A 25,442-nucleotide genomic window follows, 5' to 3' on the forward strand; every position below is an offset into this window, starting at 1 on the left:
TTTTCTTGCCTGTCTAGGAAGGTCTGCAAGCTACTGCGGTAGATTTGAAGAAGCACATGTGTTCTGGGGCATTCCAGACACGTCCATGCACACACCTCTGTAGCTCCTCTTGCATGAAGCTGCGTGAGCAGACGTACACGATACGGTTCTTGTGCACGTACGAGGAACTCTACATATAGGTGCATATATACGTAAATGCACCAGGGACCTTGTGGGGTGTATGTATGTGTATGTATCTGTACATGTGTGCTCGTGAGGCTTTGTATGTGCCATAGCCTTTCTGTAAACACGCCCATGTGAGAGGCCACGCGTACTTGGAATCCACAACACGCCTGTAGCATGCGCATGTGTGTCTGCTGCTTGTCTGGGGGGTTCTGTGCACATATTGCCGCAAAGGGCCTCCTGCAAAAAGAAATCTGTTTCTTTTTGTGGAGGAAGCTCTGGAACAAGTACAAGAAGGAGTTATAATTCCTGTTCTGGGTAAGAAAACGGGCACAGGCACATTCAGTGTGTGAACAAAGCCTGATGCCATGGGACACACCAATGAATACAGTGCCAAATTTTCAGGGCAAGCACAACAGGTCTAAAGAGCCTTGGCTGCCTCAGACTGACTCTGTGTGGCTGGGTCAGCTCTATGCCACGTGCATCTGCTGTGTCCTGTACGGCTCAGACGTGCTGTACAGTGGTGGTGACACCGTGCCGACCACCCATCCATATTGCTGAACGGGCGTTTCAAAGAGCTGACGTAGCCATCTGAGTGTCTCAAAACGATTGTAGAAAGGAAAAAGTATCGGGGAGATCTGTGTGACCCTGGCTGCTTGCAGAGACTGCGCCATGCTTTGAAAGGGCAGGATTGCTGCAGCTGTGCAGAGGGGGAATTTCTGATGGGTCACTTGGGTCCCCGTTGGTCACAGATGGCAACAGGGTTGTGCTCATAGGTGCTCATTCCCACCTGACTGTTGTTGAAGAGAAACATAAAGCTGTCTAATTTGCATAGCCCAGGACAGTCCTTTTCTGGGCAGCAAGCACCAGCTAATTTCAGAGAGGACAGAGAGGCCAATTTGTAGGACTGACGATGACCCAAAGCCCTTCATTCCAAGCATCACCCCAACTCCATGTTCAGCAGGACAAGGAGGCCTCTGTTTAGGCAGAATCCCTCAAAGACTGCCAGTTCAGTGAGGAAAGAGATGCTAAAGTGGTGCTGACATATGGATACTCACAGCTTCCAGCTTCACCATTGTCTCCATCTTCTTGATGGGAACCTCAGGTTCCATATTGACAACGATCTCCCCTGTGGGGTGAGAGCGATGGGCCCTGTTGGCCACTGCCAGATAGCCATTGAGGTGTTTAGCTGGACAGAAGACAGAGAGAGAAAGAACAAGAGAGAAGGATAGTGTAGAAGAGAAACTGAGAGCTCAGGTGAGGTCCTACAGGATTCATGCAGGAGTGATGATGTGTGACCGCCTTGTTCAGAGAAGAAGAGTGGAGGAAATGAGCACAGACCCTTACAGCACGATTAAAACCCCTTCCATAGCAAAAGAAAGCAAATGATGAGAAAGGATTTTGTTTTTTTCACCTGCAACCGTGTCCAGAGAAGAAGAGGCAGAGAAGATGATTGCCCTGAAAGTATCATCTGGCATGGACACAACCACAGATCCAGACCTCTGTCTGCAACCAGGGATGGCCTTTGGCAATCCCCCCACAGACCTCCTGTCTCTGCCCAGCCAAGAGTGCCTCCACTTCCACCAAGGACTGGGAGGAGATGAGCAATTCCTGTGGCTCACCAAGCCCTTAGCTGCTGTGCTGGGTGCAGGGAAAGTGGGTTTGTGATGGCTTTTGCTGTGGGGAATTCTCTGGTACTGATAGATAGGATGGTGGTTGGGATTGAGAGGGCGGCCACCCCCTGCCCCAATCTAGCTGTCTAGTCTTTACTCTTGTAACAGCGGCAGCAGGCATGGGGCACAGCAAATTCACCTGCCATTCTTGAGGAACATTTGGGGAGTGTAGAGTCATGAAGACACAGAGATGTTAGAGGTGAACCAGCTGTTCTTGTCTTACAGGTATCAGGGGGAGCACACAGTGATTGCAGTGAGACCCACAGATCAAATAATCTAAGGGGAATCATGGCCTCACACCCTGTGCCTTCTCACCCCCCTTGACCCAAACTCTGAATCACTGCTTGCTTAACCAACAAGCAGGCAATATCCCATGGTCCTTACAACCCTCTACCCATCTCCCACTTCTCCATGCACAATGCCCCACCAATGACCCATACCAGCCAGGTCCCCATGGCCCAAGCCTGGTACCTGTCATATTCCAGTGCTGAGCTTTCTTATCTGGTGGGCGGTAGATGAACTTTCGCAGGGAGCTGACGGCATGGGACCCCACCAGGGTGTAACGCCCAAAAGCCCGGCAGTCCACCACCCGGATGTTGAGGGGTGGATGAAGCAGCTCATTCTCTGGGAGGTCCTGGGAAGCAAAGGTGTTCTGGTCATGGGCTGTGGGATGTCTGCTTTGGTAGTTGGAAAGGCTAGCAGGGACTAAGGCGGGGGTTGTGTTGGAGGAAGAGGTCTAGAGCAGCTCCAGCAAAGCATGGTTTGGGGACCCTCAGAGAAAGGCCATCACCAACTGGGCTGGAGCTCATATCCCCCGTTGCTGTGGGGAAACTGAAGCAAGGGGCTAGGAGCCATTGTTTGGGCTCCAGAAAATCTGAGTTTCAGCTGAGGGCTCAGGGGAAGAGGAAACACTCACCACCTCGAACCACTTGACCAAAGTGCTGAAGTTGGGGTTTTTCTTGTAGTTCTGGATGAGGGCTGACTGGACCCCCTTCCCAGCACACTCAATGTCCACACGAGGCCGGTCCACCTGGGCCAGGTTCACTCTCTTCAGATCCCTCAGCCCCCAAAACAAGATCTAGGGCAGGAGGAGGAAAAGGAAGAGCATGAATGTGAGAGGGACTGCCCCTGGCTGGAGCTGGGCTGGAGCCAAAGGAATTGGTTCTCCATATCCCCCAGGAGCAGGGATCCCAGTGCAAATGTCATTGCCCACACAGTGGTGGATCCCTGCATTATCTTCTCCTCCTCCACATGGCTCAAGGCTGCAGCACAGTCTCTTTCTGACACCCTACATAATCCATCCCAGCCTAAGATCTCCAGCCTGCTGCCCTCGACTCCTTTTTCTGCCTTTCTCCCTTTCTAGCCTTCTAGAGCCACGGGACTCCATAGAACAGGACCAGACCAGCTTTGTCCATCCACAGTGGCTCTTGATTCAGCATTGGCATCATTTTGTCAAAATGGTATCAGTATCACTGGGGAAGCTTGCCTCTCCCTTCCTGAGATAACAGACCGTGGCCATGTTCAAAAGTTCCTCTAAACTGAGATTTTTCCACCTCCTGATTCCCCATGGCTGTATTCACCTTGCACATCAGAGGAATACAATTTATTTAACCAGATGCAAATGTCTGGAAGACCAGGAGCTAGGATCATTTTAGAGACCTGGAGAGCTGGTCAGCAGCATCTCACCTGAGCAGAGACACCTAGAACCATGGGTGAATTGCACACTGAACGTCACTGGCTGTATCACCTGGGTCACCACCGTCTACCAAGACAACCAAGGGAGAGGGACCCTGTTTGGACGCATCACCCTTGAGATATCTACAGATACATGAGAGGCATCCCACCCTTGATGCCTGAGATTGGTGAGGTGCAGCTCACCTGACCTACGTGACTGCTTTGGGTGCAGATGCATTACATGCACCTCTAGGGCTGAGATGCAATGCAGGGCACACAAGTGCCATCCACTTGTTATGGTGCCCACATTTAAGACAGCAAGGAGTGATCCAGTTCCATGTTCTTTTAAGGCTGCTGCAGCCTTGCTCTCTGTGCGGCCAGTACAGACAGATCCTTGCAGTGCAGACATCTGGTCCTAGTGCCCAGCTAGTCATCAGAGCCTCAGAGATCCCTCCTGGCCTTCAAACATGCATGGACATGCACCCCTGCCCCACGCAACGCCAAACATTAAAATTTGGTGCTCCAAGACAATTACCTCCACTCTGTATTTACTCAGCACTGGCCGAATCCCCAGTGGCACTGGCAGGATGGGGCCCCGGTCCATGTCTGTGGGGCCATCGATTGGGGGCAGGTCTGACTTACCCCCGGGGCCAATCTGGAAGAGATGCAGTGCGGATTAGGATCTGTTTTCCTTTGAGCTGGTGCTCAGCTGCTGGGAAGCATTTTTCTGTCTGTCTCCGCTGTAACCAGCACACCCTGGTCTCACGCGCGGGGTCTTTGTTGTCTCAGAGGGTGCAGGAGCAACGAGGGTTGGTGAGCACCCAGCTGACTGTACAGTGCAGGTACTTTGGGAAAAGGCATACACATGAACAGAAGGTGCTGAGCAGGGCTGTGCTTCCACACAGGACAGACCCAGCAGCAAAACAAACTTCTCAGCCCACCAACGCACCTCAACCCTAAGGTTGTTCCTTTTCTTCCTGCAAGGAGTTGCATCTGCCTGGGCTGGGTGTGAAGAGATGCAGAAATGGTCCAAGAGCTCAGCCCAGGAGCAGGTTTCAGGACCCATTTCCAACCCAGGGCACGAGGGAGATCAAATAGCCCATGTGAGCCATTCCATAGTGCAACCACCCCACCGCAAGGAAAGTTGGGAGAAAAAAGGGCTTGGACAAGCACCTGCCCTGGCAGACAAAGGAGACAGGAAAAGCACCTTGGGAAGTGGGACACCAGGCTCAGCAGCAGCCTGCAAGGCTGCCCAGATCTCACCGGTCGTCATGGGGCATCTGAGGACACTGCAGACAGACAGGCATGTAAAGCAAAGTCTCCTTTGAAATAAAAGGGGACCCAGAGGTGGGGGGAGCACGTAGTCCCCGAGGGTCTGCACCTCCCCAGGCACTGCCTGCTCCCAGCACGCAGAGATGTGAGGCCAGCCTTGGGACCGCTGCCCCTGGTGCTCAGCTGCGTTAGAGGTGCCTGTGGTGGGTTGCTCCTTGCACATCCGAACCCACCAGCACTGTGCTGGGTTTGCTGGGGCCTCTCTCTTTTCAGCTGGGACGCCTCATGCCCCCTGCACACCAGGAGACTGCTGAGACACGTCCGTACAAATACAGCAGTGTCAGTGGAAAGGAGGCATGAAAGTGGGAAGGTTGAACTCTGCCACCCTCACAGACCATAAGGCTAAAATGTCACCATGTTCTTGGGATGCTGCTATGAATTCACACCCTTTTTCCTGAGACCTTCAAATTGGCATCTCTGAGAGCACCAAGACTCCCATTGGCATCTCCTGCATCCCAGTGATGTTGCAGAGAATTTGGGCTAACACAACAGTTTTAGTGGGGTGTCCTGTCCAGCAGGATGCCTGGGACTCACTGCACATCATCTTGACCAGGATAACTGGGCAGGAGCTGTTCTCTCACTGGGTTAGCAGCTGTGCTAAATCCTTCTAGCTTTTCTAGGATGCATGTACTACCTGCTCTTTGCAGCACCTTTTAAACTGAAAGAGGGGAGATGGAGATGGGCTGTGAGGCAGAAATCCTTCCCTGTGAGGGTGCTGAGGCCCTGGCACAGGTTGCCCAGAGAAGCTGGGGCTGCCCCTGGCTCCCTGGCAGTGTTCAAGGCCAGGTTGGATGGGGCTTTGGGCAAGCTGGGCTAGTGGAGGGTGTCCCTGCCCATGGCAGGGGTGGCACTGGGTGGGCTGGGAGGTCCCTGCCCACCCAAACCAGTCTGTGATTATATATATAAGCACGAGTTAAGCCCCACTCCCTTGCAACCCTCCATCCCATCCTTTCCCTCCCTCGGCCTGAGGTGGCTCTGGCCAGCTGGTACCTGGAGCAGCTCGAAGGCAGCCAGCAGGTCACCTGCTGTGGAGTTGCCCCGGTAGATCTGGTAGTACTCCAGCTGCGGGGGGAAGCGTGGGGGGCAGTAGTGCTCGTCTGACATCTTCACCACCGGTTTGGCAAAGGTGCGTCCCATAAAGTCAGCTTTGCCCTGGAGAGGCAAAGAGAGCACTTGGGTTTGCTGATCCAACATGAGGTCTCCCAAGTTAGCCCCAGAGCTCTCCCCATCGTGGTCAGAAAAAGACCAGCCCGCTGAGCATGGGACACAAAAGCTCAGTGCCAGCTTTCACTCCTGGATTCTTCAAATAAGGTGAAGTCTTCACTGGCAGCCTCTCTTCCCACACATCTCAAGCAGATGGACACAAGACAGGGACTGCAAAGTCCCTCCCACTGCAAGAGAAGACCAGGTTTGTGACCACCTGAAGAACCTGAGCGTACATAAGTCTGTGGGACCTGACAAGATGCATCCCAGAGTCCTGAGGGAAGTGGCTGATGTAGTTGCCAAGCCACTCTCCATGATATTTGAAAAGTCATGGCAGTCAGGTGAAGTCCCTGGTGACTGGAAAAAGGGAAACATTGCACCCATTTTTAAAAAGGGTAGAAAGAAGGACCCTGGGAACTACCGACCTGTCACCCTCACCTCTGTGTCTGTGACGCTCATGGAACAGATCCTCCTAGAAGCTATGCTAAGGCACATGGAGGACAGGTTGGTGATTTGAGCCAGCCAGCATCAGTTCACTAACGGCAAGTCTTGCCAGACCAACCTAGTGACAGTCTATGATGGAGTGACTGCATCAGTGGATGAGGGAAGAGCTATGGACGTCATCTGTCTGGACTTCTGTAAGGCCTTTGACATGGTCCCCCACAACATCCTTCTCTCTAAATTGGAGAGACATGGATTTGATGGGTGGACTCTTGGGTGGGTGAGGAATTGGTTGGATGGTCACATCCAGAGAGTAGTGGTCAACGGCTCAATGTCCAGATGGAGACCAGTGATGAGTAGTGTCCCTCAGGGGTCCATACTGGGACCAGTACTCTTTAATGCCTTCATCAATGACATAGACAGTGGGATCGAGTGCACCCCCAGCAAGTTTGCCAATGACACCGAGCTGTGTGGTGGGTCGACATGCTGGAGGGAAGGGATGCCATCCAGAGGGACCTGGACAGGGCGGAGAGGTGGGACCATGCAAATCGCATTAAGTTCAACAAGGCCAAGGGCAAGGTCCCGCACGTGGGTCAGGGCAATCCCAAGCACAACTCCAGGCTGGGCAGGGAATGGATGGAGAGCAGCCCCAAGGAGAAGGACTTGGGCTGTTGGGGGACGAGAAGCTCACCATGAGCCGGCAACGTGCACTGGCAGCCCAGAAAGCCACCCGTGTCCTGGGCTGCGTGTCCAGCAGCGTGAGCAGCAGGTCGAGGGAGGGGATTCTGCCCCTCTGCTCCGCTCTGCTGAGACCCCCCTGCAGCGCTGCGTCCAGCTCGGGGGTCCCCAGCACAAGAAGGACATGGAGCTGTTGGAGCCAGGCCAGAGGAGGCCACGGAGATGAGGCGAGGGCTGGAGCACCTCTGCTCTGGAGACCTCAGGCTGAGAGAGTTGGGCTGGTTCAGCCTGGAGAAGAGAAGGCTGCGGGGAGACCTTCGAGCCCCTTCCAGTCCCCAAAGGGGCTCCAGGAAAGCTGGAGAGGGGCTGGTGCCAAGGGCAGGGAGTGACAGGCCAAGGGGCATGGCCTGAAGCTGCAGGAGGGGAGATGGAGATGGGATGTGAGGCAGAAATCCTTCCCTGTGAGGGTGCTGAGGCCCTGGCACAGGGTGCCCAGAGAAGCTGTGGCTGCCCCTGGCTCCCTGGCAGTGTTCAAGGCCAGGTTGGATGGGGCTTTGGGCAAGCTGGGCTAGTGGAGGGTGTCCCTGCCCATGGAAGAGCAGCTGGACTAGATGAGCTTTAACGGTCCCTTCCCACCCAAACTATTCAATGATTCTATGAAGGAGGTGACCTAGGGCTGAGGTGAAGGAAGGACAGCAAGGAGGCCAGGGCCGAGCAGCTGTTCTGAAGGGAAAGACTCAGGTAACATCTCCTTGCCTCCAGCCTCACAAAAGCTCTTGCTTCACTCTCCAAAACCAAGATATCATTAAGTTGAGTCTGAGATCTTCTCAGCAGCAGAAGCTCCTAGTCCATGCCATGGAAGATGTGAGGGGGACCCTCTTCCAAGAGTCAGGACAAAAGCTGCTTCTCACATCCTCTGCACCATCTGCCTGGCGTCCGACTCAGAGAGATTGCAGCATCTAAATCATAAACATTTTCCTTTGCTGGGATTCATCTTACCACCGTGTCCTGGTCATAGATCTCAATGACAATTATGGGAGGGTCATCCCGCATCTCATGGGCTTCTCCATACAGCTCCACATTGTCGAAGACCAGCAGCTGGTCCCAGGTTGGGCAAAGGGTCTCATTGAGAACCTGGAAGAATGGGAGAGATACTTACTGCTCCAGATAGGGGCAAGGGCAGCAGCCAGGGCATTGGTCTCAGCTGCCTGGCAACACTAGTGGGCTGCTGCACATTTTTTTGGACAAGTGAGCCATGGGGTATCTCCCAAGGATTCTTCTGAGAAAAAAAACCCCAACAACCCATCAGCAGGCATGCAGACACAAATCATCCCCAGTGTCCACCAGGCTTGCTAAAGCTTCGCAGCCCTCATCTCGGGAAGGGAAGATACAAAACCCACTTCAACATGCTCCAGTTTCTCCTAACCAAGCAGGTGAATCACAGCCACAGGGATGTGGGATACCTGTGTGCTGGTGCAGGGGGACATGCTATGAAGGTGCTTCTGGGGAAGGGGCTCCTGGAGACAGTCAAGCCCACATGCTGCAACTGTTTTCCCCACCCCAGGACCCCATGATCAACCTAATCCATGATTCACTAGCAGTAACGAAACCTGCAGCAGGGGAGCAGGATGGAGAGCTGATGGGACATGCAAAGCCAGAGCCCAGCCCTGCAGGTCAGGAGATGGTGTTTACCTCGGTGCATTGACTCTGGGAGATGAAGAAGACTCGTGCAAAGGGATCTGAAAGGCCACTGCTGTCGGCCGCAAATAAACTCCTGGCTTGGTACATGTGGGCTCGCAGCTGGAAAACCTGCTTCTCTGCAAGAGAGAGGGGAAGCGGGACAACTTGATACGTGAGCCTGGAGCCCAGCCATGGGGCTCATCCTGCAGAGCGAGGTCTCAGGGGCACAATTCTGCTCAGGGCCAGCACTGCTGAAGGATACAGGTTCAAAGCATGAGTCCCAAATGAATACGGACTTCCTCGGCGTCCTGCTCGCCATATGCAGAATGACAGCTATGAACAGGGTAAGGAAGAAGGTGCACGGTTCCCACACCCCAGCTCCCTGTGGGAGCAGTGGGGGACCCCAGACTGGGACAACTGGAAATATTTCCCCCTTAGCTCCCGGAAGCCCTTGGTCCAAGTGGTGTCCAGCCAGGCTCCCTCCTGCCCTCTCCATCTCCTGTCCCCAGACCCACTGCAGGCAGGAAGTTCTTACTGGTGTAAAGGAGGCTGATGGGTGGGAAGGATGGCAGGTTTTGGCCTCTGGCAGTTTTCTTCTCCTCAAAGCCACAGGGCAGGCCACTCAAGAAGTCTTTGCGCTGTTTGTTGAGGCCCAGCCACAAGTACATCTCCATCTTGGCCTGAACTGTCCAGCCAGCAGGTCCAAACCCCCTCTTCCCAGGTAGCTGGGCACAAAGGACAGAAGAGTTTACATGGATATGGGGAAGGCCTTAGAGATGGACAGACCACCTCTTGCAGCATTCAGCTCCTTCTGGTGCATTGCATTTACTGCTGCCCCTTAAAACCGGGACCCAGCCCTCACCATGTTGGATCATGACACTACTCTGTCTCATGCATGATCGTCTTCCCACCATGTTGGCTTCCTCTTTCTAAGCCATCATCCTCTTTGGTGGCCAGCTGGATCAAACATCTCTCTCCTTCCAGACATTTCTCACTTATCACACTGGTTAAGATGAGTGGGTCACGCTTCCTAGCAGCAAACTTCAACCCCTACCAGTAGACTATGGGTCTGTTTTGCCTAGTGTTCAAGTCCCAGCAAAACTAGATACACAGGTCTCTCATCTCCATCTCCCATCCTCCCAGTCTGTCCTTCCTCCACCTCCCTCCTCTTGGCTGCGGTTCCCCCAGGGAAGACAGACGGGCACCTTGAGGAAGATGGTCTTCACTTTGGCGCAGTCCTTGCCCATCTCCTCATCCACAATGGAGTAGAGGATATCCTTGGAAGGGATGCGGGCGTAGGCAATGCGCTTGTTGTTGCTCATCATCCAGATGAAGATGTCGGGAATAGTGTGCTGGGGCTGTGAACACCAGCGAAGAGCCCTGTCAGTGTCTCAGCTCTTTCTGACCCCTGAGGCACCAACAGGGCTGGAGACCTTCTGAAGGCAAATTCAAGAGATGCCACAGGAGATGGATGTACGTATTGCCGCATTGAGGCCATTGAAATGGTTTTGAGCCTCCCACTGCAGAAGCTTTTCTGCTCAAGAAAAGCTGCTCAGAGATAAGCTCAGCAGGGTGAAGCCTAGCAGGAAAGAAACTGGGATTTACATTTGTTCTAGTTTAAAAAACCCCAAAATTTTGGATTAGAAGACTAAAGATTTTCCTTTTCTCTTCATTCAGTGACCATGGGGACTATAGGGCAGGGGCCATACCTTCATGCCTTACTAGGAAAGAGGTTCCCTGTCTGGACAGGTCCCATCACACCTTATAGCGTGGTTTATGTTCCGCTGTGGTGAGTCAAAGCCAAGGAAGGCCTTGCTGGAACAAGGGATATGTAGTTGAGGCTGGGAGCCTGCCATGGGAAATGAGAACAGGAGATGCAACCACAGCTCCCATGTGGGCCAGTAACCCCCAATGGCAGACCCAGTCCTAAACAAAAAATATCAGAGGAATGATATAATTTTCTGAAAGAAGGAAAAAATATTTTGCAGATATTTGGAAAATATTTCCTTTGGAAATGCTGGGAGCAACTCTAATATACTGGACTATTATCTCTTACCCGTGAGCTGGAGTGAAGCAAGAGTACGCTGCAGCAATAAAAATTAGATGGTTTGAGTTCTGCAAGAGGACAGAGCTTTATCCCACAGCCCTTCGAAGAGCCACTTACTTTAACAACTCTCTACCTAGCCAGGATCAGAATCAGCTCCCTGCTGCTGATTTTAACGCTGTGTGGACTTGTGCCACCTTCTGATGACTGATCCCCCCGGGAATTGCATGGCCTTGCCATGGCTGAGGCTGGCAGAAATGCCTTCAGCTCAGCTGCAAGAGGACCCAGCTCTGTTACTGGCTGGGAATGGCTCTTGAGTTTATTTTAGCGCTGACTCATTCCAAACCAGCAGTGCACGAGCAAGCCTGGGAGGCATGGGGCAATGCATAGACTTGGATAGGCTACTTGCACAAGACCCAGGCCACCGGGAACCTCTCCTGCTTGCAAGGTTTGCAGAGAGGTCTCCATCCATCGCAGGCTGCTGTCACCGTGTGCTAACACCCTCTCTCCGTGCAGAGGGACTCACCTCGTCCGCCAAGAACCGGAGCTTCTGCAGGAAGTTTTGCACTAGCTTCAGCTTGTCTTTCATGGTGTTCTTCTTCACCTGTGACCGCAGAGTCGTGGCTTGCTGCCCCATGTTCTCCTGCAGTGGTTAAAGGGGAGCCCAGGACATCACGTAAGCGAGAGCAGAACGGAGCATGGAGAAGGGAGCAGCACCAGGCAGGTCCCCGGTGTTTGGGAAGGGGTGGTGAGGAGGCGGATGCCTTAATCCCACCATTTGCATCCTGGTGATGGTACTTCTGACACCCATTCATCAACCTCGGCAGGATGCAGGGAGGGCCCCTGACAGCGCAGAGACGTCTGTCCCCGCGGAAGGTACACAGGACAGAGAGGTGTCAGCTGTGCTTAGGGCATTTTGGGGTGGCTTCAAGCTTGGTGTTAAGGATAGTGTCTCCCTTTCTGCTGACCCTGCTGTAATTCAGCACCTCACAGTGCAGAAAAGGGGATGTGGAGGCTTTCACATGCTAAAATTCATCGCTCTCCAGTATGCAGCTGGCTACTGAAGCTGATGTCCTTGGCTGTGCCAGCTGGATAAGCCACCCGCTCTTTGTACATCTCTTTTGCACATCCAACCCCTTTGCACGTTGCTGGGCTACCAGCCCCAAACATCTAAGCCACATCTGCCCCTGGAGCAGCCGTGCTCTGCAGGGTTCCCCATAACTACTCCTTCCCCCTTTCCTCAGCTGTTTGACAGCAATGCAGCTCCGCCTCTGTACCCCTGGATCTCTTTCCAAGGCAAAGCAGAGTGCGGTGGAGGGGAGGCAGCAGCGTGGACCCAAGTGCCACCTGGGACCCAACTCTTGAGCTCTTCTTTGCAGAAATAAACCCCAAACCCTCAATCCACAGAGACTGGAAATCAGCGTGCCTAAGGACCAAAGTTCCCCACTGCATCGATAAGGTCCAGCCCCCGTTCATGAATCCTCCTCCCCGCCTGGCTGAATCCCACTTACCAGCTCCCGCATGCAGGACTTGAGTCTCTCCCGGTCCAGCCTCGTGCGGGAAGAGTGGTGCTGGTCCTTGTCAGCCAAGGTCACGAAGCGCCTGTTGGGAAAGGTCGGCAGCATGAATCCCGTGGGATCCCATGGGCTCTCCTCAAGGACCCATGGCTGGATGGACCTCTGCCAGCAGCAGGACACATCACTGGAGGGAAATGCCCTTGTTCCCCCCTAATCTGCAACGCAATATCGCAGCCAAGTGACCTGTTTGCACCCAATGCCGAGTGTTACGCATGGGGTGCAGGTGCTGATCAGGTACCAGCCTGTGGAGGCCACAAGGTTGGGGCTTTCACCACTGGTTTGGGGTCTTTGGGGTGCAGATGTAAGCACCACCTCACCCATGCTCCAAGCCAGAAGGCAGCTGATACGGCATTCTGCCAACATGATGAAGTGCTTGCCCATCATCCAGAGCATAAGGCACGGTGAGTTTACACTCACAACCTTGCCTGTAGCCCCGCAGAGAGCAGGGGTCTGCAACGTGCCACCTTTGTCCATCTTTTACTCACAAGCATCCACTGCTCAGCTCCTCCAGGACTCCTCGGAGCCGGCGCTCTGGATGTGGCTTCTCCGTCTTGATCATTTCCTGCACATCGTTGAGCCCTTCCTCCTGCAGCGGTGATGGGGGAAGCAGTGAGGGGGCGGTGGGGCAGAGCCCCATGGTGGGGCAAGGTCCCCCCCTGAGGTCCAACCCTGCATAGAGCATCCCTGTGGAGGCTGCCAGTGGGAAAAATCTGCTGCTTCTCCAGACCTGTTGGCCTCAGGGCTCAGGTCTGGCACATACTTGGCTGCAAGGTGTGATACCTGGCTCCGGATGATGGGAATGGCTCCACTGCCTGCCATGAGGCTAGCTGGCCAAGGTCTACACCATCTTGGCTGGACCGGCCAGGCTCTCCCTTTGCAGATCCTGCTGTGACTCTGCACACGTGGAGCTGTCACAAAGGCTCCTTGGGAATTAGCTGAGACGATTAAGGAGGCTCTGCCAGACAAGTGGTTCACCCCTGCAGTCCAGGCAGGCAAAGCCTCCCCGCTCCTGCTCCCTTTGGTGGGGACACCTGGGTCTGACCCACAGAAAATTCAATGAGCTCCTACGATTTGGACATTCAAATTGCAGAGCATTTAGCACTGGGAAACTCCCCCCCCCTTTCTGGCACGTTTGCTAGTGAGTCCTTGCACTGTTTGTCCCTGCTTTGTGACAAGCTGCAGAGATGCACAGGGAGCCTTGATGTGCTTCATGCCAGCCCCAAACTGTCTTCCTCCCTCCCTCTCTCCCTCCCTCCCAGCACGTACTGACCAGCTTGTCCGCGATCTTGTCCATGATGTTGGCATTATACAATCTGCGGCGCTGGTCCTGCCACCAGCTCTTTATATAGATGCAGGGTTTCTTCTCAAAGTACGGCAGGTGGAAGTAGTTCCTGCAAGAGGAGGCAGAAGAGATGCTCCATGTTGGTAACGTTCCCAGCCCCTGTCCCATACCTCTCCTGGGGAGGCAACGCTGTGATGGAGAGGGGGGTCTATAGGAGGTCAGGTGTGGGAGAGGGGCGTGCTGAGGTGAATTGCACCCTGAAGGACAGAGGCTCCAGCTCTCCTAGCACCCTTCCCAGCACCAGACCCTGGGTGGATGGGTGCAGTGCCCAGGGATTGCAAATTTACCATCTCAGACCTGTTGGCCCAGAGAGACACGAGGGAAGCTCCCACTCCCACAACCTCACCCATAGCCCAGCAGAGATCAAACATCTCCAGCGAGGCAGCAGCGTGAGCAGCAGCACAAGGGAAACTGAAGCCTCAACACCCTTTTCTGAACATTGGGGAGCATCTCCTATAGTCCCCTGGCTTTCACAGCGGGTAGAGGTCTCTGCCCTTTGCACAGCTGACAGGTTTCCACGTGCTGGTGGGATGGAGTGCTAACAGGCATGGTACAGTTAAAGGGAGGATGAGGCTGGAGAATGGGTTCATGCTTCTTGGAGGCCTGAGCACTGGCTATGAGCTGGGATCCATCCACTGCAGATCCTGCTGCACCTGGGATCACCCTTAGTTAAAAACCAGCTTCAGCTCATCCTTCTGAAGCCACGGGGGTATTTCCAGGGATCGCCCCTCATCCTTCTGAAGCCATGGAGGTACCTCCTGAGATCACCCCTCATCCTTCTGAAGCCATGGAGGTACCTCCTGAGATCACCCCTCATCCTTCTGAAGCCATGGAGGTACCTCCTGAGATCACCCCTCATCCTTCTGAAGCCATGGAGGTACTTCCAGCCAGAAGATGTCAGCAGAGACCCATGGCTGAGCCTGAGGTCTCCAGCACGATGGAGACGTGAGGGAGAGAGCATGAGAGGCAGAGCCCAGGGGACAGGCTCAAAAACCATCGCTGCTTCTCATCTCCATTCGGCATTCACCTTGACAAGGAGCTGGTGAACGAGTGAGGGAACCCCAGGTAGACGCTTTTATCTGAGTGCACATACCCTCGGTTCAGCGTGGTTTGTTTCACTTCCCAATTGAATTAAGTCAGCCAGCTAATTCTATTAACATCTATCTACCGGTGTAACATGGTTAAAATCCACTTTAAGCATATCTCATCAGGGTAAATCCAATTAGCTTTCCTTAGAACTAGTCCTTTGTATTCAAATCCAGGCTGTGGCTGAGACACGTGTGCTGATCCCGTTCAGTTTGGGGCTTTCTGATCCGGCCGCTTGGCACAGAAAGTACCCACAGAATCACACTTGCAGCTGTCTGGATTTCATTTGTGTTGTAGGGTAACTGCTACCTGCACATCACAAAGCAATTTGTAAAGCAGACACACAAAAAAAATTGTCTTAATTTACAGCTGGAGAAACCGAGGCAGAACAGAAGTGATTTGTGCACCGACAACCAGCTGTGCATCCACGGACCCAGGGTAGGACCCACTTTCCTGAGTCCTGGTTCAGTTAAACACCAGTAAGCAATGGGGACAGACTGACCAAAACACTGCAAACTAGGGAGAGTGAGAGAATTTTAAGTCTTTTACCCCAATCTCCTGCCTAACACATTCTCAAGAACTTTTCCCAGCAGTTTTTGCATCCTCTCCCCTCTGCGTGTCTGTGACCTTGCCTAGCTTTTAAGAAATGCACCTCGTCTCAGCACGCATTGCCCTCACTTCTGAAATCTATGCCTTATCTCTAGAGGGACCTTTCCCTTTCTCCACATGGTGCTCACGATGTTTTTATATGTTGGGCAGCTAGAGAGAGCACAGATGCAAAGCCCAGACCTCTCCTCCCTGATGTGCAGTACTAGGTTGTGCCACCAAGGGTGGCAGTGATCCTAGGTTAGGACCTCTTTATAGACTGGTTTCCTAAACGCACAAGACTTATATTTACAGCAGCAAACTTGGGTTTTTTTCAGTGTCCACCAATGATTTTTTTAATCCACTGGTTAACTTCGTCCCTATTTGCCGTAGAGGAAGAGCACTAAGGGTATGACATAGCCTTGAGTTTTGGGTGCACATCTGGCCAGGTGGATGAAGGATGTCCTTTGTAGGATAGCCTGGGAGGTGAATTCAGCCTTTATTGGACACTAGAGAATCCACAGTAGTGCTCAGAATGGCAGGCGGGGGTTCAGCTGGCAGACTGTACCATCTAAACCAAGGTGTCTACACATGGTATCTAATGCCCCTTTACAGGGCATGGAGATCTGGTCTCCACTGCTGCTCCCAGGTCTGTTTGGCCAAATGATTCCAGGCCCCGTGACAGCACTGACTTCACCTCTGCAGACAGCGGTGGGAGCTTGGACACCCCCAGAATCACAGAATCCCACATTGGTAGGGGTTGCAAGAGACCTCTGGAGATCATCTCGTCCAACCCCACTGCTAGAGCAGGATCACCCAGAGCAGGTCGCACAGGATCGTGTCCAGGTGAGTTTTGAATCTCTCCAGAGAAGGAGACTCCACAACCTCTCTGGGCAGCCTGTCCCAGGGCTCGGTCACCCTCACAGTGAAGAAGTTTTTCCTCATGTTCAGATGGAACTTCCCGTGTTCCAGTTGGTGCCCGTTGCCCCTTGTCCTGTCACTGGGCACCACTGAGAAGAGTCTGGCCCCGTCCTCTTGACATCCACCCTTTAGATATTGATAAGTGTGGATCAGATCCCCTCTCAGCCTTCTCTTCTCCAGGCTAACCAGCCCCAGCTCTCTCAGCCTTTCCTCACACCAGAGATGCTCCAGGCCCCTCCTCATCCTCACAGCCCTCCGCTGGACTCTCCCCAGTAGTTCCCAGTCTGTCTGGAACTGGGGAGCCCAGCGCTGGACACAGAACTCCAGATGTGGCCTCACCAGGGCAGAGCAGAGCAGAGGGGGAGGAGAACCTCCCTCGACCTGCTGGCCACGCTCTTCTCCATGCACCCCAGGACACCGTGGGCTGCCTTGGCCACGAGGGCACATTGCTGGCATTTCCTCATAAAAGAGATGCTCCAGTCCTCTAATCTTCCTTGTATTCCTTCCACCCAGCACATGTGGAACACCTCAGACCATGTCTGAATCGAGAGCCACATCTCTGCCCAGTGGCACTGCAGTGGCCAGGTGGGCACGCTTACCTGTCTGTGACCAGGGGCTTCACGGGTTGAGATGAAGAAACAGAGACCAGCTCTCCATCCTCATCACCTTCATCCTCACTTGAGTTCTGGAGCAGCTCGGACTCCTCCTCATCCCCATCCCCTCCCTCTTTCTTCCTCCGCAAGTTAGGTTTGGTCATGCCATCAATCTGGTTTCCATAGTTACCTCAAGAAAAAAATGTGCAATAAAGTCACAGGGTTGTAACTCCAGTCAGGCTCATCTCTTGGCTTTAATTCCGGTTGGGGAGAAGTTTTCTCTGCAGGAACCAGGGGGAACAGCAGAGTTCAACTCTCTGAAACCATGCCCAGGAATCATAAATTAGTGAAATAGAACCATAAATTATGATTTGGGGCCCCGAGTAGCTTGTGCTGGTAAAATAGTCATCACCTTCTCCCTAAACTGAGAGCCCTGCATGCTCTGGCATGTGTTGGTATGGAAAATGGGGAAGAAATCCTGCTCTCAGCCATGGATCTTGTATTCCACACCAGGCATACTTCAAAACCACCCTCCCCAAAAAACAACCAACCTATTGTGACTTCAAAGTTGATGGGTTTGTCACCAATCTTCCTGTCGATCATGGTAGCTTCCAGGAAGGCTCCAAAGAGAAAGAATTCCTCCATCTTCCCAGTGCAGTTCTGCAGGAGAAATCCTGGGGATCAGGGCTGAGGTCAGCCAGAGGGACACCTCAGAGGGCAGGTCCCCTCGGGCACAGGGGTGCATCACCTGGCACCTCTGAGCACCCTTCATGGGCTTTTTGAAGGTGAGACGTCACTGCTTGGGCTTTCAAGGGGACCACGAGGGTTTTCTCTCCCCTAGCCTGAGCCATCTCTAGGCTCATTGCAGAGAGAGTTTAATTAAAGATTTTAGCTTAACTTTTAAATGTGTTGAGATCAGTTAGCCCTTGCACGTGAGGGACCGTCTAAGGGACATTCAGGAACAGGAGCCTGAGTTCACTCATGAATTGAATTAATCAAAGCACACTGAACCATCTGCCTGGATGCTCTTTCAGAACTGGCATGGCTTTATTTCCAGGTGGCTCCATTTCCCCTGGAACTGAATTAAGGCACTTGTGAAGGAGAGCTTTCACATAGAGGGTGCACTGCCATCAGACTTCTCATTTCTGCTTCGCACCCTTGGCTCATACGGACTGACATATGTAGGCATCCCCAGGTAGGACCAGCCCGGATGTGTCTGTCTAGGCAGAGCACAGACAGCAGCCTCGCAGGCTTTACATGCCAGGACTAATACTGTGGGACTTCTCCTGTCAGGAAACAGCCGTTCAATTTCTCTGACCAGTTCTACCCTGCCAGAATTGGTTGGGAAATAGATTAGATTCTTGGCTTCTCTCTGAAATTCATCTTCAGGATAGGAGTGAGACAGCTGGCATTAGGAGATGGCTCTTTATCCTTGTCTAACTCCCAACTGGAGAAACATCTCAAAGTTTAGGATCTTCCTTCACCCAGATATTCCTTCTGCCCAGCACTCCTAAGAGAGGTGAACATTTGAACAATCTTAAAAACTGAAATCCTTGCAAGATTTGCTTTCATTGTGCTGAGAGGTCCAGAACATTTATGGCCACACAAAATGAAATCCTCAGTTCGTGAGACCAAAGATAATCAGCCAAGAGAGACCAAAACTCACCACTGGCAGCTGTAGGGTTAGGGGCGACTTACATCGGCAACTGATGTGGCCTGCTCGACTTGCACCTCAGTGGAGCTGTTGATCTCCGGGTTGCTGGTGTCCAAGATCTCCACGGCAAGGCTCATCAAAAGCCTGGCTCGGAAAGAGACGCCTTCACCCAGACCCTCATTCAGCTCTTGGTGCTCATCCATCAGGGTGTAGTTCCGAGTGGATCCATACATGTTCACCCACGCGGGGCCGAAGGTGGGCAGGAAGCCTGCAGTAGATCGGACATGCACGTAGGGAAGGGGGTGTGCAAGGAGGACGGCATGTCTTTGCCTCAGGGTACAAACTCACTCATGGATTGGCATCACTTTCCAGGTCTGTGCATGGTGATGCAGGCTTGAATATACACGTGTGTGCGCATGGGAATGCACAACTGCAACCATACATGGAGGCAGTGACAGGGACTGTGCAGTGCACCAGCCTGAAGACAGAGGTGAGTCTCCCATTGAGTGAGTCTCCCAATGTGAGAGTCAAGAAAAAAGACCCCCCCCCCCCCCCCATCAGTTCCCTTTCTGGATCCATCTTTGGTTTCACATTGGTCCTGCCTATGCATGCTGGTGTCTTCATGTGTGCGTGAATGGGGGAGCCTGTCAGATATTCATCCATTCATGGCAATGAATTTATGTTCTTGAGTGTCTTTGCTTTCCAGTGGTAGACTGGAGGCTTGGGACAGGGCTTAGTTTTCAAAGAGAGCATGCCCAGTGACCTTTGAAGACCACTGCAGTGAATCAAAGCCTCTCCAGCTGTTCCCCAAGAACTGGTCATCTCTAGGGGTGGGGAAGGAGTCCAGGCTATTTTGCTGACTCTCTGCCAAAGGGATGCCTCTCTACTGGGAAGAAGGTAGCTTAGTCTGCCCGCCAGCTTAGCTTTACCTTTGTCTCCTTCGTTAGAGATCTTCCGCAAATCAATGAAATGGGTACCAATGGCCACATCATTGACTTTGTCTGAGTCTCGGATCTGGATCTTTATCCGCTTGCACAACGGGGGGAACATTTCTGTGAAGACTATTTGCTCATTCCAGAGAGGCTCATAGCTGCTTTTTTGTATGGATGTCTTCCCCTGCCGAGTAGGAGAAGATAGATGTTAGACAAGGGTTTGAGGTCCCAAGCCATCCCTCACAACCTGAACTGCTCACTTGCTAATGACCACCGAAACATGCATTCTGTCTTGTGACTCTCCTCTCTCAAGTAACGAGCTCCTTTCCTTAACTGGAGAGTGCTGCAAACCCATCACAGTCTGCACGAGAGAGGGGAAACATAGCAAACAAGGTGGCTTTGCCCTGCATCTCAGCATCTACACGCCAGGACAACTGAGATCATCTCTGGCCACCTGTACAATGTCTGGTCCTGCTCATGTTACCTCCCAGGGTCACCCCGGTATCACATGCATCTTGCTCACCTTCTGCCCTGCAAAGACCACCTGCACGTAAGGGTCTACCAGGTCCTTGTTCTCCCCAATGAGAGCCTTCTTCACATTGGCCATGATGCTGGTGTTCATACGGGGCAGCCCCTCGGCTCGATAGATCTTGATGTAGAAACGAGCCCACTGCCTCTCTGGAGGAACTCCATCTGGGAGGAGGAGGTTCCTGCAACATCAACAGATAGGGTTGGAAGCAGCTGCTGGGCCTTGCAGGTTTGTCAGGTGAGGCTTAACAAAGAGGGAGAAGCTGCCCTGTTTTCCTAGCACAGGCTCTGTAGAGGTGGAAAGATGACCATTTCTGCAGCCGTACATTTTATTGGTCTTCTGTTTCTGCCTATCCTCCTGTTTTGGGGTGGGGAGTGGTGGTTTTGGAAGCAAAAGCTTAGAGGAGCCCCTTAGGTGCCCCTGGGACAATGTGCATTCCACTAAAGGAATATAATCATTCTTGTCGGTGGAGTCTAGAGGACAATTACACTCAGCCTAATTTAGGGATCTGAAGCACGCCAGATGAACGGGATGTTAGAAGAGCCTTTTTTCTTTATCAGGGTACAAGGGGAGCTGGGGTGATTATTTTTGGGGAGAATTGAACTCCATCAAATTGTTTTTCTTGGTGTATGTGGCTTTCCTCTTTTGGGGGAAGAAATGAGAGCTATGGGGGATACTGTGAACAAAACAATTTCTAGACGAATTGCTGGAGTTGTCCATGAAAAAGTGGGATAATATCACCACTACAGCATGGAACAATGGCCCAAAATAGTGGAGGTGGTGCCTTGAGCCCCCGGGTTCCCAGCAAGTCAAGAGAGCTGCATCGGTATTTTGCGACTTAGTCTGGGTTTCTGACTATGTGGTGAGAGGCTGAGAGATAGACTTGAACACCCGTGGTTGCACTTGGATGGGACCCCATCCCATCCTATCCAGGGGCCAACAGGAGCATTAGGTAAACAGTGGGGACATCAAGTTGGTTGACATCAGGCTGGTGTTGGTATAGAAAGCTCAACAACCAGCAGATGGTCTGACCTGATAGAAATGATTGGTTTGTACTTGATATGACCTGGATTTGCACCAGTAATCTGCCACATGTTCTCTCTTGTCAGCAACTTATTTGGTGCCTCTGGTTTCATTCCACACAGTAAGTCTGTCAGCCTCATCCAGAAGGGATGCTGTCCTCATTGCACAATCCAAGGTGAAGTGACATGACAAGTCATTCCCAAGGAAGGTTATGTGAAGCTGGCTCTGCAGATCCTTACCCTTCAATATCATCCTCGTCCGTCTCGTTGGCTTTGTGTGGCGTCTTGATGTTGTCCCCTTTCCCTACCACAGCGATGTCACACTTCAGGTAACCTTTCAGCCCGGCGGTGAGATCCTCGGGGTCGGAAAGGATGGCCCATTTGTGGTAGAACTGGTGCTCTGGAAGCCAGGAGACAACACAGTCATTCTTCAGAATAAGACACAGCAATTACTGCAAGGACTAGAAAAGTCCTTCCACTCGAGTGGGGGGATGGGCGCACACACATAAGAAACATCTTCATGTGTGAGGCATTCAGACAGAAACCTCTGAAAAATTCATTAGAAAGATGTATCTCATGTTGAAGACAGAGAAGCAATGGGATAAACTGTCTGAACGGGAGTGGAGCCTCCATCACTGGAAGTCACCATTCCTGCAGGTATTCACCATCTCTGGAGGTATTTAAAAGATGTGTAGGTGTGGCGCTTAAGGACATGGGTTAGTGGTGGGCTTGGCAGGGTGAGGTTAATGGTTGGACTCAGTGATCTTAAGGGTCTTTACCAACCTAAATGATTCCATGATTCTAAGTCTTTAAGGCCCCAAGTGCCTTTTGGATGGTGTTAGAAAGACTTCATCCTTCTGTGGAGCAGAGAACCAGACTAGACGCTCCCTAAAAGGTCCCCCCAGCATCATCTGCTGACCACCCCTGAAGTGCAGACTCTGGAGGCTCCATTTGCATCGTAGCTCTCAGGCTTATTTACAGAGGCAGGGTGCTGCAATAGGTGTGACGTAGGAGCGAGGAAAAACAAAAACCTGCAGTGATTTTGGAGGTATCTTTTCTGAAGGGGTGTTCATGTGTTCAGCTCCAGCACTCTGCGAACATTGGGCCCTCAAAGAGACATTGTTGTCCTGTTTATCATCAGTGAGCAATACAACAGCAGCTCTAATCAACCTCTCCCTTTTTTTCACTGCACACCAGGCATCTTCCTTTCTTGGTTTAAATGCCAGCCACAGAGGGCAAGATCCAGCCCATGACCTTCTGCTGTCGGGAGGGCTGGTATCTTGCCTAAGCAAGTCACCTTCGGCTTCCTTCCTCAGCAGGTCAGTGGATAGAGACCAGCACACCCAGAGGGCACCTCAGCCTCTGGCAGTAGCACCTTATTTTAGGATGGGAACAACAACCTTCTCCAGAGGTGTTGAGTGTTCTTTTCTGAGCGCAGAATAGGATGCTAAATCACAGAATCATCAAATCCCCGACAGGTTTGGGTGGGCAGGGACCTCCCAGCCCACCCAGTGCCACCCCTGCCATGGGCAGGGACACCCTCCACTAGCCCAGCTTGCCCAAAGCCCCATCCAACCTGGCCTTGAACACTGCCAGGGAGCCAGGGGCAGCCCCAGCTTCTCTGGGCACCCTGTGCCAGGGCCTCAGCACCCTCACAGGGAAAAAAAATTTCCTTATATCTAATCTAAATCTACCTTCTTTTAGTTTAAACCCATTACCCCTTGTCCTATCACTACACTCCCTGATAAAGAGTCCCTCTCCAGCTTTCCTGTAGGCCCCAATACTAAAATTAAGTTAGATAAGCATCACCCAAGGAAACTAGCACCTGCCCGGCTACCTTGCAAGGACATTTATTCAATGGTGCAGGTAGGCACATGGGACTGGCTGCAAACAGCGTTTACATACCAGGTTGGGTATAAACGGTTCCAACATCCATCTTGAAGGAGCCTACCAAAGTCCCACTGCGCAAGAGGTTTTTTGAGTGGATCACCTGGAAATCGAGAGGGGAAAACAGGTCAGAGTTTTTTCCACGCCCTGGAAGCCATAAAGCTCTTTCCAGAGGTGTTCGGTGTCAGACGGGAAAGGAGCTGATATGTTTTCCTTGGTCTGTACAAGGAAACGAAGAGGCATAGTGGGGTTGGCAGCTCTTGCTTAGCAGTCTTGCAAGCAAGCGTGTACTTGGATTGAATAGAAAAAAAATGCAAAAAAAAAAAAAAAATCTTGGAAACAAGATGCAGACTTCCAGCCACTACGGTAACAGATGCTGGGACGTTCAGCTGAAGGAAGGGTCTTTAGGATGCTTGAGATTTATGGTCTAATTCCCTTTGTGGGAGAAGTTGTACAGCCAGTCTGTGCATGGCATGGATATGGATATTCCTAATTAGTGTGTTTTGGTCAGTGAATCTGCAAATCTTGCTCATCACCCTCCTCTGTGGCTGTGGGGAGGGCTGCAGCCTCTGCTTTGCTCTCAGCATCTGCAGTCCTGAATTTCCACAATAGCTCTGCCAGTCCCATGCCCCAGGAAATCATCGGGCAGGTCTTGCTTCTCCCCAAGCCTAAACACATCCCAAGACAGGTTTAATTCTCTGAAATAACAGACATCAGCCATGGAGGGAGATAGCGAATGCAGTGGAGCTGTGTGGCCCCAGCAGTGAAGGTCAGCGACAGAAAGAGGGATTGGGGGTCTGCAAAAGAGGTGAGGCTCGTAGGACCGAACACCTCGGCTCCTGTTGTGGGTCTCACGTCAAAGACCTTAAATCCGTCCCCAGTGCACAGGTAAAATGGGCTGGTTTCTTCCAAAGCCCCACGTAAAGGACAACGCAACCATGCTCACTTACGGACAGCTTGATGATCTTGTCGAACATGACATCTGGGGGGACGTGGAAATCGAAGACGAAGTACTGAAAGGGAAAGAGCAGTCGTGAAGGCAGGAGAACCGGGGTGGGCTCCTTTTGGATCAAAAGAGAGTGTTACGGTGCACGGTCCAACTGGAGAAGCTGTGGCTGCCTGGAAGAGCATCCTGGAGCACGTCACAGCAGGGACGGATCTGTGTGAGCCCCAACACTGACAGCCTCTGCAGTGTGAGCAACTAGAAGGAAGCACTACTGGAAAAACTGAGAATAATTTAGCACAGATTGACTGAGTACACTTTTTACCATTTTGCAAAATACCAGAGGGCAAAGGCTTCATTTCTCCTTCTGCGTGGTTTGAGATTTCATCTTAATCCAATGAAAGGTGACAGAAGAAAAAAACCCAACAAAACCCGAGTGACAAGAAATTACATTTAATTGACTAACGGCAATGTAGACCCCAAGGAGTGGGTAGCTGAGAGCATCACCAAAGGACAGACCCACCTCATTGTAGTAAGGGCAATTGGTCGATTCCTTCATGGACGTGTATTTCTTTTCCTCTCCAACCTCCACACAGACCACGGGGTCCATGTTGAGTCCAACCAGCTGCCGGGCCTCGATGATGGTGATGCTGACCTGGGGAGAGGGATTCATAGAATCACAGACTGGTTTGGGTGGGCAGGGACCTCCCAGCCCACCCAGTGCCACCCCTGCCATGGGCAGGGACACCCTCCACTAGCCCAGCTTGCCCAAAGCCCCATCCAACCTGGCCTTGAACACTGCCAGGGAGCCAGGGGCAGCCCCAGCTTCTCTGGGCACCCTGTGCCAGGGCCTCAGCACCCTCACAGGGAAGGATTTCTGCCTCACATCCCATCTCCATCTCCCCTCCTGCAGCTTCAGGCCATGCCCCTTGGCCTGTCACTCCATGCCTTGCAAAACTTCCTTCCACCCCTGCCCTGACCCACAGCAGCTCCTGGAGATGACTTTGCTGGGCACCATCCTTCATTAACACTTTGTCCCTGCCTCCCATCCCCTCTGCTCTCACAGACCGAGGTTTCCCAGGGCTGGGGCCTGGAAGATAAAGTTCTTTTCTCTTTATTCTCAGATGTTCCGCAAAAGCCAGTTGTCAAAGGAGAGCAGACATTCGAGGTCAGCCAGGCATGTGCCTTGTTCATGAACCAGCCTAGTGCTGCAAAGCCTGTTAACCTCCAGAAATAAACCATTCCCCATTAACACCAATCTTGTGATCCTCCTGTTTGCAGTGGCCAAATGACTGGACCTTGTGTTCCTTCTGCCTCTTGCTTGCAATTTGTTTCGCACCTTCCCCCTCCTCTTTATGTTCTTTATGTTCCCCTCTCCTGAATCAAGCGCACTCATTCCCTGTAAGCCTCACAATTTGGTCTGCAGCAGATGCTGCAAACGTTCTGCAATAAATCTCTAACAAAAATCTTTATTTCCATTGTTC

At 52.3% G+C, this 25,442-nt stretch overlaps 1 protein-coding gene across 12 annotated transcripts in view; it reads right to left on the reverse strand.

The window, feature by feature from the left end:
• The window catches only part of OTOF (otoferlin), a 114,728-nt gene that overhangs the window by 16,865 nt on the left and 72,421 nt on the right, over positions 1-25,442 (reverse strand). For 10 of the 12 annotated variants that reach the window (XM_054819288.1, XM_054819284.1, XM_054819282.1 and 7 more), the window contains 22 exons: positions 24,482-24,613; positions 23,966-24,028; positions 23,034-23,118; positions 21,369-21,528; positions 20,101-20,287; positions 19,575-19,761; positions 18,690-18,913; positions 17,543-17,651; positions 16,998-17,181; positions 13,735-13,855; positions 12,950-13,050; positions 12,399-12,489; positions 11,414-11,530; positions 10,049-10,201; positions 9,379-9,568; positions 8,856-8,980; positions 8,163-8,297; positions 5,832-5,993; positions 4,045-4,164; positions 2,752-2,913; positions 2,307-2,469; positions 1,221-1,351 (listed from right to left, as the gene is read on the reverse strand). In XM_054819288.1, coding sequence (XP_054675263.1) covers positions 1,221-1,351; positions 2,307-2,469; positions 2,752-2,913; positions 4,045-4,164; positions 5,832-5,993; positions 8,163-8,297; positions 8,856-8,980; positions 9,379-9,568; positions 10,049-10,201; positions 11,414-11,530; positions 12,399-12,489; positions 12,950-13,050; positions 13,735-13,855; positions 16,998-17,181; positions 17,543-17,651; positions 18,690-18,913; positions 19,575-19,761; positions 20,101-20,287; positions 21,369-21,528; positions 23,034-23,118; positions 23,966-24,028; positions 24,482-24,613 — 3,102 coding nt within the window. The remainder of the gene's footprint in view (positions 1-1,220; positions 1,352-2,306; positions 2,470-2,751; positions 2,914-4,044; positions 4,165-5,831; positions 5,994-8,162; positions 8,298-8,855; positions 8,981-9,378; positions 9,569-10,048; positions 10,202-11,413; positions 11,531-12,398; positions 12,490-12,949; positions 13,051-13,734; positions 13,856-16,997; positions 17,182-17,542; positions 17,652-18,689; positions 18,914-19,574; positions 19,762-20,100; positions 20,288-21,368; positions 21,529-23,033; positions 23,119-23,965; positions 24,029-24,481; positions 24,614-25,442) is intronic. The other 2 variants (XM_054819286.1, XM_054819285.1) reach the window with 1 other exon arrangement.

This window comes from Grus americana, chromosome 3 (genome assembly GCF_028858705.1).
Source record: "Grus americana isolate bGruAme1 chromosome 3, bGruAme1.mat, whole genome shotgun sequence".
In the NCBI taxonomy this organism is placed as follows: domain Eukaryota; kingdom Metazoa; phylum Chordata; class Aves; order Gruiformes; family Gruidae; genus Grus; species Grus americana.